Here is a 16,093-nt window from a genome sequence, read left to right as displayed (position 1 = left end):
TGTCAAGATGGCCATTATTGTGTTTGATGAACAATTTCCCTCCAAATAATAGGAAAAAATCACAGGTTTATGATTTGGTGAAAAACAAGAATTGCTTCCTTGTGTGTATTGTTTAAATTGTAGTTGTGACAGTTAAGCATGGGCCCTATTTCACAACATAAAAAAATGTAATGGCAAAATTCTGATGGTGTCTACATCCTGGGCAAACAGTTGAGAAGGGCAGAGTTCACGTTCAAATATATCTTTACCAACATAATGTCAACAGAACATTGTCAGTCAGATATCATACATACCAGATATTCACTTATGTATGAAACACATGGGGTTAAAGGCTCAATTCCTTTTATTGTTTCAAGTTTTTAATAATGTAACGTAGATTGTATACACTCTATTGATTTGAGAGTGAGGCAAATTGTGGTTTGATAGTCGTCGTCACACACAGCCGTGGCCAGCCTGGTCTCAGGACACTATGTAGACAATTTTACATACATTTTAGCCAGGGGATTTCGTGAGAAATATTACCTTCAGTCAAATAACGTTAGAGTCGGAATGGAGAAAAAAATGTGTTTTGAACTGGCAACCTTCCACAATCCAGACAGGTGCGCTACCCTTTGCTCCAGTGAGGAACATGTAAGCAGTAAGAGCGAGTGGTGTTGTCACAACATAAATATGTTTGAAGCGATTTTCTTTCTAATCCTAACCCAAACCATAACCCTAATCTTAACCCCAGTGCTGTGATACCTAACCTTAACCCAAACCCTAACCTGAACCCCAGAGCTGTGTGACCTAACCAAACCTTAACCTAACCTTTTTTGTTTCCTAACCATAGCCCAAACCTTAACCCAAACCTTAACCCCATTGCTGTGATATCTAACCTTAACCCTAGTGCTGTGATGCCTTACGTTAACCTAATTTTAATGATGCAATTATTTTATAACATATTCTAGCAACCTTGGTGTTGCTGTTACTCATCCTAATTCCACCTATCCAATGTGGGGCAGTGGGTAGGGTGACTGCCTTCTTATCCAAATGTTGCCGGTTTGAAACGCAGGTTAAAGTTTTTGTAAAAAATGTCTTTCATAGCGTTCGTAAATATCATATGTTTGTCTGGTGTTGGTATGTTATTTTACGTTTTAATAGTGTTCGTAACATTTGATATGTTGTATTAGCGTTCGTAAGATATGTTACGTTTTAATATTTTCGTTATGTATCATACATTTTGGTGGCGCATTGTAATGTAACCTAACATAACGTCACATATCATATGACATTGGGTGCCAAAGATTTACATAAAATATTTTACGTAGTGTCCTGAAACCAGGTTGCCTTGGCATACGGGAAAAATGTGAATCAAATTGATCTTAAGATGAACTACAGTGGGGAGATCAAGTATTTGATACACTGCTGATTTTGCAGGTTTTCCTGCTTACAAAGCATGTAAAGGTCTGTAATTTTTATCATAGGCACACTAATGTACAAAAATCCAGAAAATCACATTGTATGATTTTTTAATAATTAATTTGCATTTTATTGCATGACATAAGTATTTGATACATCAGAAAAGCAGAACTTAATATTTGGTACAGAAACCTTTTTTAGCAATTACAGAGATCATATTTTTCCTGTAGTTCTTGACCAGGTTTGCACACACTGCAGCAGGGATTTTGGCCCTCTACTCCATACAGACCTTCTCCAGATCCTTCAGGTTTTGGGGCTGCCGGTGGGTAATCCAGACTTTCAACTCCCTCCAAAGATTTTCTATTGGGTTCAGGTCTGGAGACTGGCTAGGCCACTCCAGGACCTTGAAATCCTTTATTGCATCCATACTTATGTCATGCAATAAAATGCAAATTAATTACTTAAAAATCATACAATGTAATTTTCTGGATTTTTGTTTTAGATTCTATCACTCACAGTTGAAGAGTACCTATGATAATAATTACAGACTTCTATATGCTTTGTAAGTGGGAAAACCTGCAAAATTGGCAGTGTATCAAATACTTGTTCTCCCCACTGTATGTTCAGCAACCTTCAGCAACCAGGTAATCATATTAGTTGTATGTTTTAACATGAATCACAAATTCCACATAAGACCACATGTTATCCACACTATAATAGGACAATCTTCTGTAACTTTTCTATCACTGGGGGAAAAAAAACAATAGCTTATGTAGATAGATCAGGAAAAGTTGTGCAAGTTATGTAAAGTTATCATCATCAAAACTCAAAAAGCCAGAAATAAATGAAGCCTCATTAGTTTTAGGCTTAAATTTGGATTTCAAATGTAGAAAACAATTCTGGCACAACCCTGACATGCTCTTAAGATATAGGCAAAATGTATAGATTGGAAATAAAAAAACAAATCTCTCGTAATTACAGTCATTGTATTGAAACTGACATTTTAAGATGTTGACTTGTATATACAGAGAGGGAAAAAAGGATTTGATCCCCTGCTGATTTTGTTAGTTTGCGCACTGACAAAGAAATGATCAGCCTATAATTTTAATGGTAGGTTTATTTGAACAGATGTGAGAGACAGAATAACAACAAAGAAATCCAGAAAAACGCATGTAAAACGCAGTTCCTCAACTGGCAGTTGCATTAAGTAGTACCCGCAAAACAACAGTCTCAATGTCAACAGTGAAGAGTCGACTCCGGGATGCTGGCCTTCTAGGTAGAGTTCTTCCTCTGAGTGTTTGCATTCTTTTGCCCATCTTAATCTTTACTTTTTATTGTCCAGTCTGAGATCTGGCCAGTGGCAAAAGTATGGAGCCAAATTGAGCTCAAATGTATTGTATTGTATTGTATTGTAAGAATAACCGTAAGAAAACATAACTGAAATATTTTTTTTCAATACAAATGAAAGGGTAACAAAAAAGATTTAGTTGTATGAAGAAGAAAACATTTATTCAAAAAAAAATGTATTCAAACATCGTAAAAGTGTTCGCTGGAACGAAAAAGATAAATCGCACACCTGGGGATTGTGTAGGCAGGTGCACAAAAGAGGAGAATCCCACACGTGTATGCTTGATTTAAACTTCCATCAATATCTGTATCTGTGACCATGGCAACAGTGATGTTGGTGCACCCTGGGAATAACAATTTATTATTTTGTTTAAATTTGCACATTTAGCCTAGCTTATAAAATTCTTAAACTTCTCTCCACTGGTTTCATAGGGAAAGCAGTGTATGGAACGTCTAAAATCGAGAATTCCATGCCCAGATAAAGCCCCACCTCCCTGTCAATACCAGACCATAATCCCATTTGAGGTGATAATTAAAATAAAACTGCCATTTTGAAAGGTACACCCTTTTCCTTTCATGAATTTTCCTATATTACATTGTTCTTTTGTCAGAAGTCTAAGCTCACAATTGGAAAACTATTTGGAAATACCTGTTTTTTTTTACCCCATTTTCCGGCTTAATCTGCCAAAAAGCAAATGCCAATTAGTGTTGGTACCCAGGCAGACACTTATTGTACCCAGGCTCTAATCACCCCTGACTGAATGCATGACATCAATGGATGAATGCATGATACTCCCAGATGAATGTTCAGAGCCATGGTTGCATTTGAATTTACAAATTAAATATAAGATTTCCATGACCATTCAACAAATGAATTAGGCAATCATTGAAACAATACAAACAACATAGACTACGCCACAATTCAACATCAACTTGTAGCCCAAACCAGAACCCCTGGCAGAGTCCTGGAAAGATGCACAGTTCACATAGTCAGTTTATTTGAAGAAATGGGCCTAATCTTTTTCTAATAACTCTTCTTGGTTTTTCAATAACTTATTCATGTCACCTATAGATTGGTTGTGAAATTTTCATTTTCTACATTTGTAGGGCCTAAAACTAATTTAAAAAGACTGTAGTCGGTGTTCTTTATATAGTTTTATTATTTATTTTTTTATATGATGAGACAAACACGTTCTTGTATTCTTCAAATTCATTAACCACTTTAAACAGATCCTGTAAATCATAATTTTTTTAGACTATTGTCTATAGTTTGATAATGACCCAGTAGATGAACTGGTGCCCTGTCTGGATAGTGAAGCTGCAGAGGAGAATGTATATGCAAATAGTATTTCGTATGCTAATGACACCAAACAGTGTTTGGTTCTGGTGGATTCTGGGGGTCTGAAAGGCCCGGCAGTTCTAGTGTTAAAAGAAAGGATTTTCTGGTTTTCCAGTAATAGCTGAAACTCGCTGATTGATATCATGCAGGCTCTGGATGGAAGTTTTTAAATCGTTGTCCTGCAGAAACAGATTATTTTCTGCTTCAGTTTTTATAAAAAGGCTCACAATATCTGCCATCACATTACACACTGGTTCCAGAAGGACGATGACTTGAGTGCTCTCAACCATTGCAACACTAGCTTTTCCAGCTAAAAGACCTAGAAAGTGAACAGCCTTCCTAAACATCCCTTGATAATCAGATATTTGTAACTGTTTACTCTTCACCTCTTTAAGACTCTCCTTTGTCTTCCAGATGTTACGTTGACATTCTTCAATCATTTCATTTAGTTCACTCTTCTCTTGCTTTTTTGCAGTTACCTCTGAGGTGAAGGAATCAACTTGTTTCTGGAAATTGTTCATTACCTCTTCTGCTTGCTGTGCCTCAAATGTAGCTCTGTTTAGCTCTGTTTGTCCGACACCAATCATCACTGACCCTGAGTAGAAAAATGTGTATGTTAGTATTCAAACATATATTCAAAATAAAGGCTACATTAGACTATCTAGTTTGAGAACCTGACACCTCACAGTCCCTCAACTGGCAGTTTCATTAAATAGTACCCGGTAAATTCTATTCTCAATGTCAACAGTGAAGAGTCGACTCCGGGATGCTGGCCTTCTAGGTAGAGTTCTTCCCCTGAGTGTCTGCATTCTTTTGCCCATCTTAATCTTTGCTTTTTATTGTCCAGTATGAGATCTGGCCAGTGGCAAAAGTATGGAGCCAAATTTAGCTCAAATGCATTGACCGTAAGAATAGAAAAACATAACTGAATATTATTTTTTAATACAAATTAAAGTAAGGTTTACAAAAAATATTTAGTTGTATAAAGAAGAAAAAAAGTATTCAGAAAAAAATGTATTCAAACATGGTAAAAGTGTACGCTAGAATGAAAAAGATAAATCGCACACCTGGTGATTGTGTAGGCAGGTGCACAAAAGAGAAGAACATGGAAAAAAGTTACTCATGCACAACTCTCCCACACTGTCTCTGAAATTGTTAAAATATTTTTTTCCAAAAGTGTATGCTTGATTTAAACTTCCATCAATATCTGTATCTGTGACCATGGCAACAGTGACGTTGGTGCACCCTGGGAATAACAATTTATTATTTTGTTTAAATTTGCACATTTAGCCTAACTTATAAAATTCTTAAACTTCTCTCCACAGGTTTCATACGGAAAGCAGTGTATGGGACGTCTAAAATAGAGAATTCAATGCCCAGATAAAGCCCCGCCTCCACGCCAATAGAGGCTCAACACGTTTAAGAAAAGATGACTCAAACGAAGGTGGGAAGAAATTGGATTCGGAAAAAGAAGCAAATGTGAAAAAAACTTTGAAAGAAGAAATATATGATTTTTTTCCATACGATTGAATTTTGTTTTTTCATACGATAAAATGTTTTGTTAACCTTGCTTTTATTTTTATTTTCAACAAATATTTCAGTTATTACGGTCATTTGAGTTCAAATTGGCTCCATACGAAAGCCATTAATAGAAGCAGGGGAAGTAAACATTTCATAAAAAAAACGAATGCAGGAAAAAATCTGTAGTCAATTTAACACAATGCTTAATGCGATCTAGTGAAATAATCAAACTTGGCAGAATTTTTATGCATGATAAAATTATCTAATGTAGAGGCACATTTTTATGACAGGGTATATTGTCCCAATGCTGACATATTAGCTATACATCGTCACCCGTGAAGTGCGTACTCGCTGTATGTAGAACGCAAATTGAGATTTAACCCTGGATTACCCCTACAGCGTCAATGCGCTGTGATACGTCGTAAGTTAATTCATTTAAAATGGATTTCCTTGCAGCACTGCAGTGCAGATGCGGTTGGAGAACGTTTGATCTTGTTTATGTGTTGGATTTATTCAACCCATGCTGCAAAGCGTGGAAGTAGTAGTGAACATTGAATGTCAAACTTTTTTTTGCACATATAGCAAACCTTTTCTTATAAAAACTGTTAACATATATATTTTTTGATAATTCATCAACTACAACATTAATAGTACATATTTCAGAAAACGTATAGTGCATATCACGTTTGACAGCCTATAATATAATCTCCCTCTAAAACTAAAAGAATGAATGAGCCTGCAAGCCACTCAGAGTTTGAAACACAAAACATGTATCTACTGTAATGAGTAGGCTTTGTTATGCTTGTTTTTTTTAATATAAATTGTAATAATAGATTCTGCTTTGCAGTATCTGCACAGAGCTTTACTGTCATCACTGACCACTTGATGTACACAGTCTTTGTTGTACTTTTTGCCATACTTGGACCCTTTCTTGGCGGGATCGTATGTGGAAATGTATCTAGTGCTATGCCATCTAATGTGATGAATGATGACTCATCATCACTGCTGTACTAAGTGTCTATAATATTCAATACTTCTACCATACTGTTCATACTCCTCATCCTACTCATTCAAAAATTGCTGCTAGTTTACATTGTTATGTGTATTATTGCCATACTTGCCATTGGCTGATCTATAATTTCAATACCACCACCAATATTGCTGCTAGTTTACACTACTCTTTCTGAACTGCTGCTAGTGTACAGTGTTATGTCTATTATTGCTTTCTCTTCTTGCTATATTTTTGCTGTGTATATATTGGCAGTCCATACAATGGTGAATAGGTGCACTAGGATACCACGTGACACGTTATATCATAATGGACACATCTGACTTTATGAAAATATAAAAGTCACCGTTATGAACTTTTTTAAAAAGTCGCTAAGCTATTTACCTGGCTATGGACTGTATTTTTTAAGGCCACCTCTTCTGCTTTTTACTCAACTGTAGTTACTAATAAAATGTTGTTTGTTAATGATGTCATATGTGAATTAAATATAGATAGATAGAGAACAAAGTTTTACCTGCGATGAGGCCGAGAAAGGGAATAAACATAACCCCTATTCCAACATTCCTTATGGTTTCATTGTATGTTTCCCTGGACCTGCATTCATCCAGAGCATTCTTGGAGGAACTCACGTCACACTCAGCTTTCTTTAAGGCATCACTGTAATTCTGCAAGGAGTCGTTGATTTCTTTCAATTGATTCTCCAGATTGTCTAATTGTGGTTTTAAACGACGTTCCTCAGACTCAAGCATTCCAATCTTATTTGTGAGTTCCTCAAAATACTTGTCTATTTCTCTTAGTTGTTGATCAGCTACAGCTTCGCATAGCTGAAACATATCCAGCCCTTTCTGAATTGCATGTTTTAGGGTTATGATTTGAGCTTCATCAAAGTTCAATAACATTTCTGCCAAATCTCTGAAATGACATAATCCTTGTTTTAAATGAGGAATAACTGCCTCCAAAACGTCCTCTTCTCTTTCTTGAAAGATCATGGTGTCTGTTTAGAGGGAAAGCAATAAATAACCTTTCAGTCATTAACATTTTTTTATGAAACAGAACACATTGTCATTGAGGAATTAAGACAGTACATTTTAAAGAGGTGTTTGTCATTTAAATAAAGTAAAATGTGACAAAACAGTATAAAGGTATTCAACAGTGTTTTGTATTGACATCACGACTGGACTACTAACCTTTTCAACTGACACATTTAAATAATGAAGGACTAGCATTATTAGTTGAAAAGGTCAAATCAAGATTTTTACTCACTATCAGCAGACATGATGGTCCCCTTCTTGTGGTGAGGATGGAAGTTCTCTGAATGTGTAGATCTCATAGAAACAACCTTTATACTTTGTATGACTGCTGTTGACCTACAAACAGTGGGCGTTGGCCTACAAACAGTTTAGTAATTTCTGAATTTATTAAGTGTAATGCAATTCTCTGTGAAGAGCTTAAAGAATTACGATCCAATTGTTATAATGCAGTTATAAGTCATTCATTAATGGGTAAAAAATCAAACTAGTTTCAGGTATGTGCAGATATGTGTTGTTATCTTTCATTGAAAGGTGAAAAGACAAGAGAAATGTTGCAAACCCCTCCTCTTTTACTGCGTAAGGGGTTGTGGTCTAAAGTACCCCATAAAGCATGCACAGTTGTACACTTCAAAAATCCAACTAAATCCAACAAGATCCTCAAGATCAAGAAGCGCCAAATCTCTGGAGAAGAAAACTGCTGAGTGGTAAGAAGGAATATTCATATTTAAAAGTTATATGTTTAATAAGATTGTCTTCTATTCCTATCAAAGCTTGCTCGACCAAGGCACTTATTTATCTGCTAATCTGTGCTAGTGGAAAGAATTATGGAAAATGCTATGGAATATAAATGTCAAAACTCTAAACTTGTGTCACAACATTTGTGGTCGTATACAGGCGCATCACCAGACTTTCAAAACTCTCTGGGCTCAGACAAAACCACCCGGTGCTGCGGGGATTGCATGTGTGTAATTACATTACCTGTAATTCTGTGGGCTATAAAAAAAAAAATGTATAAAATGAAGTGCATGTTTCTGATGACGTACGCTAGTGTCAAGTACAAATTTGTATTTTTTATTTTTCATATTTGTATATGAAATGTTTTCTTTTTGAAAGGTGACTGGAATGCCCACGCTTCCACAACACATGATGGCAGTGTCAAGTTAATCATAGGTTAGGGATAGACATCAACGTTCTGTACATAAGCTTGGATTAATGGACTATGCAACAGGAGTTGCATGTACATTACATTTTTCCAAGGTAATGTACAGAACTAAGGTGTCTGTCCTGCTTATATCACAGAATATATGCATACAACAACATTAGCAAACATTTACTAGTAAAAATTACTGTGTGCGTTTATATTCACATTAATTCATTTAGGTGTTTTCATGGTTTTGTTGGTTTCCAAGTCGGTCGTTAAGTCTATTTGATATAAAATTATATTTAAATGTAGAATGTGTCTTATGAACAACCAGTTTGAGTCTGTAGCAATACAATTATTAAAACTCATACATTTATAAATCGTATAAATATGAATAAAATCACAATTTGTCCTAGCATATGTCTGTTTACGTTGTTGTTCATAGCGGGGTAAAGTTCGTTTTATAATGGACATTCAGTGGACATTCATATTCGCCCGTCAAAACAAACTAATTTAGGACAACGAAATGTATGGGTTCTTGATCAGTTGAAGGTCAACTACAATCCACACTTTTCAATGTATCAATCAAGAATTCTATTTTTTAGTTTTTCCAAAATATCCTTTATATAATGATATTAAAATTCAATAGCGTCTAAGAAAAGTGTGCCATGACAACAAAAGTGCTGTATTCGGACTCGGGGGAGGATGTGCTACAATCTAGGGCTTTTATTTTTTCGAAATATTTGTGCACATTTTTGAGTTTATCTTTAGAAATTCAATAGCGTCTACAAGAAGTGTGCCATGACAACAAAAGTGGTATATTCAGACTCGAGGGAGGATTGGCTACAATCTACGGCTTTTTCCAATTGATGCCTAAGTAATAGTAGAATACATCACCGGAGATAATATATGCTTCTTATAAAATCAAGCTCTATCAAAATGCAATACGCTATAATTAAAAACGTACTCATGGCCTAATTCCATTCCAAGCCCCATATGGCCTAATTCCATTACAAATGGCAGTAACATCCCAGCTAAAACATTTCTGTTGTCAGAATGTTGTTACAACTTAATCTGGCGACTGAAAATAGGTAGTGTTGAAGTATAACACTTCCCCGAGTTGGTTTGTTGGAAAGGAGAATAAAACACAGGGAGTCAGGGCAATTACCGTAGTTATACGTCCATTTATTACAGAAGCTTCTGGAGACACGTGTCGCCGCACAATGTCTAAGGATCAACATTCAAAACATCATTTTTATACTTCTACTACGCCCAAAAGATAGAGGCGTTAACTTACAAAGTGTGTGCCATTGGCCCAATCCCAGTTTTATTCCTTATAGGATAACTGCAAGTATCCCCTTGCCCCCCTTTCTGGTTTCTGTCTTGTCTGTCCGACTATGTGTGTGTGTCTCTTACCTGTGACCTGTTTCTCACAAAACAGACATACTAAATCTTTCTCACCCCGGCAACTGCTTAAACAGGGTTTCCTATTCTCCTACTTGCTCCTTCAGTTTCGGTTCATATTACAGACATTTAATATTTTGTTTCATTGGTTACAACAGCTTATAACAGTTCACTAACTTATATAATCAATACATCTACATTGGTTACAACAGCTTATAACAGTTCACTAACTTATACAATCACTACATCTACAGTAGCAGCAACGTTGTCACTTACATGGTCACAACCGGAAATGTGAAAGTTGTCTTGTTGCCGCTATAACGTAACTAATTGACATTGTCACTTTGTAGCCAGCATGTTGTGGCAACATGACATCTCTAAGTTTGTCAGTTAGTAATCGTGAATCCCAGGCATCTTATCCGGTTGACCACTCACAGGAGCCATTCATCCATCCAGTACCCAACCTCGAAATCTCCATCTACTCCCCAGAAATCTTCATCTACTCTCCAGAAATGACCAATTGACCAATAAGAAAATGGCAATCATATTAATAATTTCTAGGACATGCAAGTGTCCCACAAAACCACGTAAGCATGTGAACTGCAGTGTTTGACATAATATCTTGATGAAGACAGCTTGTCTGTCGATATGTGGGTATTGGTATTGAATTATTGTATTGCAGCATACCAGTGTGCCCATTTCTTTAATTGTCCTCATAAGGGACCTGACCTGACACTATTTCACAAGTAGCCCACTCTTTCAAAAGCATAGAGTACCTTAACAGCAATTCTGAGGTGCTGCTGAGGGAATGCTCCGTTAACGTTGGCTTCTTGGTTTATCATTCCAGATTGCTCATATCCAACACATTGAATACAAAATATAAGTCTCAGTTGGCAGCTAAGCAACCCCCAAACTAGCAAAAGAGGCTTCTTATATGGCCAATTAGCCCTTTTGGAACCTTTTTTCGAAGAGTATATAGTGACTTTTGGTGCAGTCGGCCTTACATTTACCACCATCAGCACTCTTTTTCTGCTTGTATTCTTCTTCTTCTATCCTTCTATTATTCTTGTATTATTATTATTTTTCTTCTATTTTTGTTCTTTTATTATTCTTTTGTTGTACTTGTAAATAGCAGCAGAGCCGGAATAAGGTCTGTGAGATGAGGCTCTATGCTCTCTCCATTTCTCAGCAAAGTTCTGGGTACTTGGGGGCCTCTTATTCATAAATAACAACCTTATATACACACATTTTGGATATATGGTTAATTAACTGTTTGTAAATGCTATTTTGCATGTGTTTTTACTGAACATTATTTAAAGGGTCACCAATAAAACTTATTATCTGCAGTTTTTATAGTAAGGTGTTTTCTCTCCTTAGGACCCATGGCTGCCAAAGACCTCATCAGAGCTACCAGTAGCTTAACCAAGGCATCTCAATGCAGAGAAGACACTGCAATCCTCTCTAAAGCTCATGCCAACTGGGAAGAGTACCTTACTCCAGCACCAATGTCAATAGCCTTCCTGGGTGAGCTAATCTTCATCTCCTCCAAACAAGACTTCTCTATCAAGGCTGGAGAACCTACTGGTGGATTCATGTTCATAAAATATCCTGATTCATTTCGTGCCTGCCTCCTGCAAGTGTGCAATTCAGGTTGGGAAGCCTTTAACGAAGCTCACAAAAGCATGGACCAGATTCGCTTGCACACACAAAATGTGCCACCCTATATCAAGGCAGCTGTAGAAATACTTGTCCAGAATGATGATGTTCTTGTTAAAAGCCTTCTTCCTGACACCTTAGATAGCATTAACAACATATCAGCCAGTTGTGTGGAACTGGCCAAATCTGTTGAAAATAAGTTTGCTTATGTTACTAAATTGATTTCAGAGCTTTTAGAGACGTGCACAAGTGCAAAACAGAGTTATGGCACAAAAATGAAAGAGGTTAGAAAAATGCTGGAATACCAAAAGTTACAGAAAGAGATACTTGAGAAGGAAAATGAACTAGCTGAAAAAGAGTATGTGAAACTACAGAAGTTGCAGGATAAGACTTACGAAGATTTCAAAAAGGCCATGGACTCACTGCCATCAGGATGGGATATGATTGGAATGAACTTTGTCGAAGCAATCAACAATGTCTTGAATATTCCATTACAATTACCTTCCCTTGCAGCAACCATATTAACACCGACATCTGTCAACAATGTTTTGACTGCTGCATTTAAATTGCCTTCCCTTTCAGCATCCTTATTTAAAAAGACATTGAAAAATCCTATTAACACATTTGCAACAAATGAAGTTCTTTGCCAGTCTCCTCTGCTTCTTGTTACTGCCCAAACCTTAGATGGCTTCATTCAGAAGGACAAAATTGAATGGTCAAAGGTTGTAGATGAGAAGACAGGAACAATGACAACTGATTGGCTCGTGGAACAAATCGAAAATCTGCTGTCAAGCATAGAACAAGCAGACCAATCTCCCACAAAGACTCAGGCTGAGCAAATGTGTCAACAGATCATTACCATTTGTGCTGACCTAAGTTCAATGGCTCTTGATGGCCAGCAAGACAATGGCACCAAGAACAAAAAAGTGATCAAACAAATTAAAAAGGTAATGAACTCTGCAATGAAGTTTGATTGTTCAGCCAAAAAAATCACACAAACGTCTGCCTTACCAGTTACTAGCCCTGGAATGAGCAAAGTTCAAAGTTCAAGCTCAGGATCAGCAGGTCAGATGGCTTCAGAAAATGCCCGCTTCCGTATTGAGCAAATGAAAGCCCAGTTTGAAAATGCCAGTGAGAAATACGAAAGGTCTCTGGAAAAAATGGAGGATAAGCAAAGAGGGCTAGCTGAAATTCTCAACAAATTGAGAAACTCTGAAGTCCAGGACATTGAATTTGGCTCTACCATCAAAATGCTAGCTGAAGGTCTACAGGCAATGGGCATTCTGCAAGAGAAATGGCGTAAAATGGTGCAGTTCTTCCAGATGATATCAAACATCATTAACACATGTTTGAAGACATCCCTGCAGGATTTTACCAAAAAGTCTCAGAATTTAGACCTGAAATATGGTTCAAATTTTTTCTTGAAGGATATGATTTACCGACAGGCATTTGAAGCTTCCAATATTGCAAATCTGGTGAACATGATCTCTGGAACCTACACAGAGATCTCCAGCGAGTACTTGATGGACAGAATCAACAGCCTGGGACGTCTAATGACTTTGGATCCCAACGACCCAAGTTTTAAAACAGAACGCTTGGCATTGGCTGCATCTTGTGATGATGCAGAAAAACAGATCAGAGCTTGTGTTGTGAAAAATAAGGAACTTTACAAGATAAACAGTCAAGCAAGACTTCAGCTTATTGAAAACGAGCTGAAATCAATTTTACCTCCACCATCTGAAAAGGAAACCAAGGAAATGCAAATCATAGTGGCATCTGGATTCAAGGATGACCGTGGGGATGTTGATCAGTTTTATTAAAGAGCATTTACCATAGTCTAATCATGTTCACAAATATTTCTTTTTTCTAATTCAGTATGGTCTATAAACCATTATGGTTTATTTACTACAGGCTTACTATAGTTTATTCTTTATAATCTATTTACCACCGCCTAATCATTTTTGTCTATTTATATTCTTTATTCATTATAATCTAGTTGCTAAATTCTATATAGTATTGTCTATTTACCACAGCCTATTTACCAAAGTCTATTGTCACAATCCACCAGAACGTCTTAGCAGTTGCTAAATCTTTGTCCTGCAAATAATTAAAAATACAGTAATGATGTGTGTGACAGATTTAACAGATTATCATGTACACGCTTTGATTCAGACCTCACATTTTACAGTTATATCAAAGTGGTCACCAAAACAGCATTCTACCATCTTAGAAATATAGCAAGAATTAAGGGCCTGGTGTCCCAAAAAGACCAAGAGAAGCTCATCCATGCGTTTATCTCTAGTAGGGTTGACTACTGTAATGGCTTCTTAACTGGACTCCCCAAAGAGACTGTAAAACAGCTGTAGCTCATTCAGAATGCTGCTGCTAGAATGTTAACCTGGACCAAGAGAACAGAGCACATCACTCCGTTTCTTAAATCTTTGCATTGGCTTCCAGTCAGTTACAGAATATATTTTAAAGTGGTGCTTTTAGTTTATAAATCTCTGAATGGTTTATGCCCCGACTACATTTCCGATAGGTTTGAAGAATATGAACCGAGCCGGGCTCTTAGATCCATGAACACCGGTCAGCTAGTAGAGCCCAGAGTCCAAACTAAACATGGAGAAGCTGCGTTTAGCACTTATGCTGCACACAACTGGAATAGACTAGCAGACGTGCCTCAAAAGTATACATTTTTAAATCCAGGTTCTCTTTTCACGAGCTTTTGACTGACCACTTAAACTAAACCATACTGTTTAGCCTTACAGATTTTATAGCTTCCTATGTTTTTATCCTGTTTTTATTCTATATTTGTATTTTATTATTCTATATTTTATTATTATGCTGTTTTTTTATGATGTATTTTATATTTCTCTTTGATTTATGTTGTTATTTAATTTCTATTTTGCTATCTTTTACTAATCGTAATGCAAGTTCTGGTGCTATCAGAGGAATAACCTCTGTGTAAATGTAACAATCTGCTTATGACAGATAATGCAAGTTCTGGTGCTATCAGAGGAATAACCTCTGTGTAAATGTAACAATCTGCTTATGACAGATAATGCAAGTTCTGGTGCTATCAGAGGAATAACCTCTGTGTAAATGTAACAATCTGCTTATGACAGATAATGCAAGTTCTGGTGCTATCAGAGGAATAACCTCTGTGTAAATGTTACAATGTGATAATGCAAGTTCTTGTGCTGCTGTTATTTTTTGGTTATTTTATGATGTATTTTATATTTCACTTTGATTTATGTTGTTATTTAATTTCTATTTTGCTATCTTTTACTAATCGTAATGCAAGTTCTAGTGCTATCAGAGGAATAACCTCTGTGTAAATGTAACAATCTGCTTATGACAGATAATGCAAGTTCTGGTCCTATCAGAGGAATAACCTCTGTGTAAATGTTACAATCTGATAATGCAAGTTCTTGTGCTGCTGTTTAGACATAGATGTAGGGTATTTTCTCACAAAAGGATTGAAGAGTTCATCCAAGCGCTGGAGCGTGAGGATTGAGATACCGGGTTGGTACAGTAAACAGTTATGGTAACTGTAATTCATTGAGGATGAATATAAAATCCATGTCCCCCTGGACATCCATAAATGATTGATGCAAAGATTATCTCACAAAGATACTGACGGGTTCATCTTAGCATTGGAATGCGAAAATTGAGATACCGGGGTGTTGAAGTTCATACAGTCCCCCTGGAGACAGCTGAGCTAGAGAATTTTAACAATCTGACTGTTTTAATTCTATTGCATTTTATATTAATTTGTTCATTGAAAAGCACATTGAATTGCTTCTATGTATGAATTGTGCTATATAAATAAACTTGCTTACTTGCTTGAGATAATTGATATCAATAAAATTATGCTTAGCATCTTCTGATCTCTGTGTTCACTTAGAAATACTGAACTATCACAATGTATCAATTTATTTTCCACTGTCTATTTACAATAGGCTATTTATATCGTTGTATTCACCACAGTCTATTTACCTTCTCTTACATCTGGTGCAATTTGCAAAAAACAAATTCATCTCACCTCATGATACTTGCCGAATGCAGAGGTGAATCTTAAGGTTTTTTGACACTAGCCTATTGGGCTAGTAGGCCAACATTACGGGTAAAATCTTACTAGCCCTGTTTGTAACTCTATTTACAGAGTAACAAACAGGACTAGTAGTTTATAAATGGATGTTTCCATATATTTTTCCAGTATGTGTTAAATTAGTCTGTGCACAATA

At 36.4% G+C, this 16,093-nt stretch overlaps 2 protein-coding genes across 2 annotated transcripts; one reads left to right on the top strand and one right to left on the bottom strand.

Moving 5' to 3' along the window:
* Positions 1–4,064: 4,064 nt before the first annotated feature.
* LOC117593963 (major antigen-like) lies at positions 4,065–7,948 on the bottom strand. Its single transcript, XM_034290768.1, has 3 exons — positions 7,878–7,948; positions 7,129–7,608; positions 4,065–4,679 (listed from the first exon to the last, which is right to left on the bottom strand). The coding sequence occupies exons 1-3, from the start codon at positions 7,942–7,944 to the stop codon at positions 4,171–4,173; spliced, it is 1,056 nt and encodes a 351-aa protein (XP_034146659.1). The 5' UTR covers positions 7,945–7,948; the 3' UTR covers positions 4,065–4,170.
* Positions 7,949–8,297: 349 nt separating this feature from the next.
* On the top strand, positions 8,298–14,158 carry LOC105027184. The gene is made up of 2 exons (XM_034290679.1): positions 8,298–8,349; positions 11,568–14,158. Exon 2 carries the CDS (start codon positions 11,573–11,575, stop codon positions 13,664–13,666), a length of 2,094 nt encoding a protein of 697 aa, XP_034146570.1. The 5' UTR covers positions 8,298–8,349; positions 11,568–11,572; the 3' UTR covers positions 13,667–14,158.
* The last annotated feature ends 1,935 nt before the right edge of the window (positions 14,159–16,093 follow it).

Source organism: Esox lucius, chromosome 24, assembly GCF_011004845.1.
Source record: "Esox lucius isolate fEsoLuc1 chromosome 24, fEsoLuc1.pri, whole genome shotgun sequence".
NCBI lineage: Eukaryota > Metazoa > Chordata > Actinopteri > Esociformes > Esocidae > Esox > Esox lucius.
The sequence above is the reverse complement of the archived record's forward strand: the minus strand, read 5'-3'. Positions and strand labels throughout refer to the sequence as shown.

Coding starts and splice junctions, on each gene's coding strand:
- LOC105027184 (XM_034290679.1), top strand. CDS start 11,573: ATGGCTGCCAAAGACCTCATCAGAGCTACCAGTAGCTTAACCAAGGCA.
- LOC117593963 (XM_034290768.1), bottom strand. CDS start 7,944: ATGAGATCTACACATTCAGAGAACTTCCATCCTCACCACAAGAAGGGG. Junction 7,609..7,877: donor GACCATCATGTCTGCTGATA/GTGAGTAAAAAT, acceptor CCCTCTAAACAG/ACACCATGATCTTTCAAGAA. Junction 4,680..7,128: donor CTTTCTCGGCCTCATCGCAG/GTAAAACTTTGT, acceptor TTTTCTACTCAG/GGTCAGTGATGATTGGTGTC.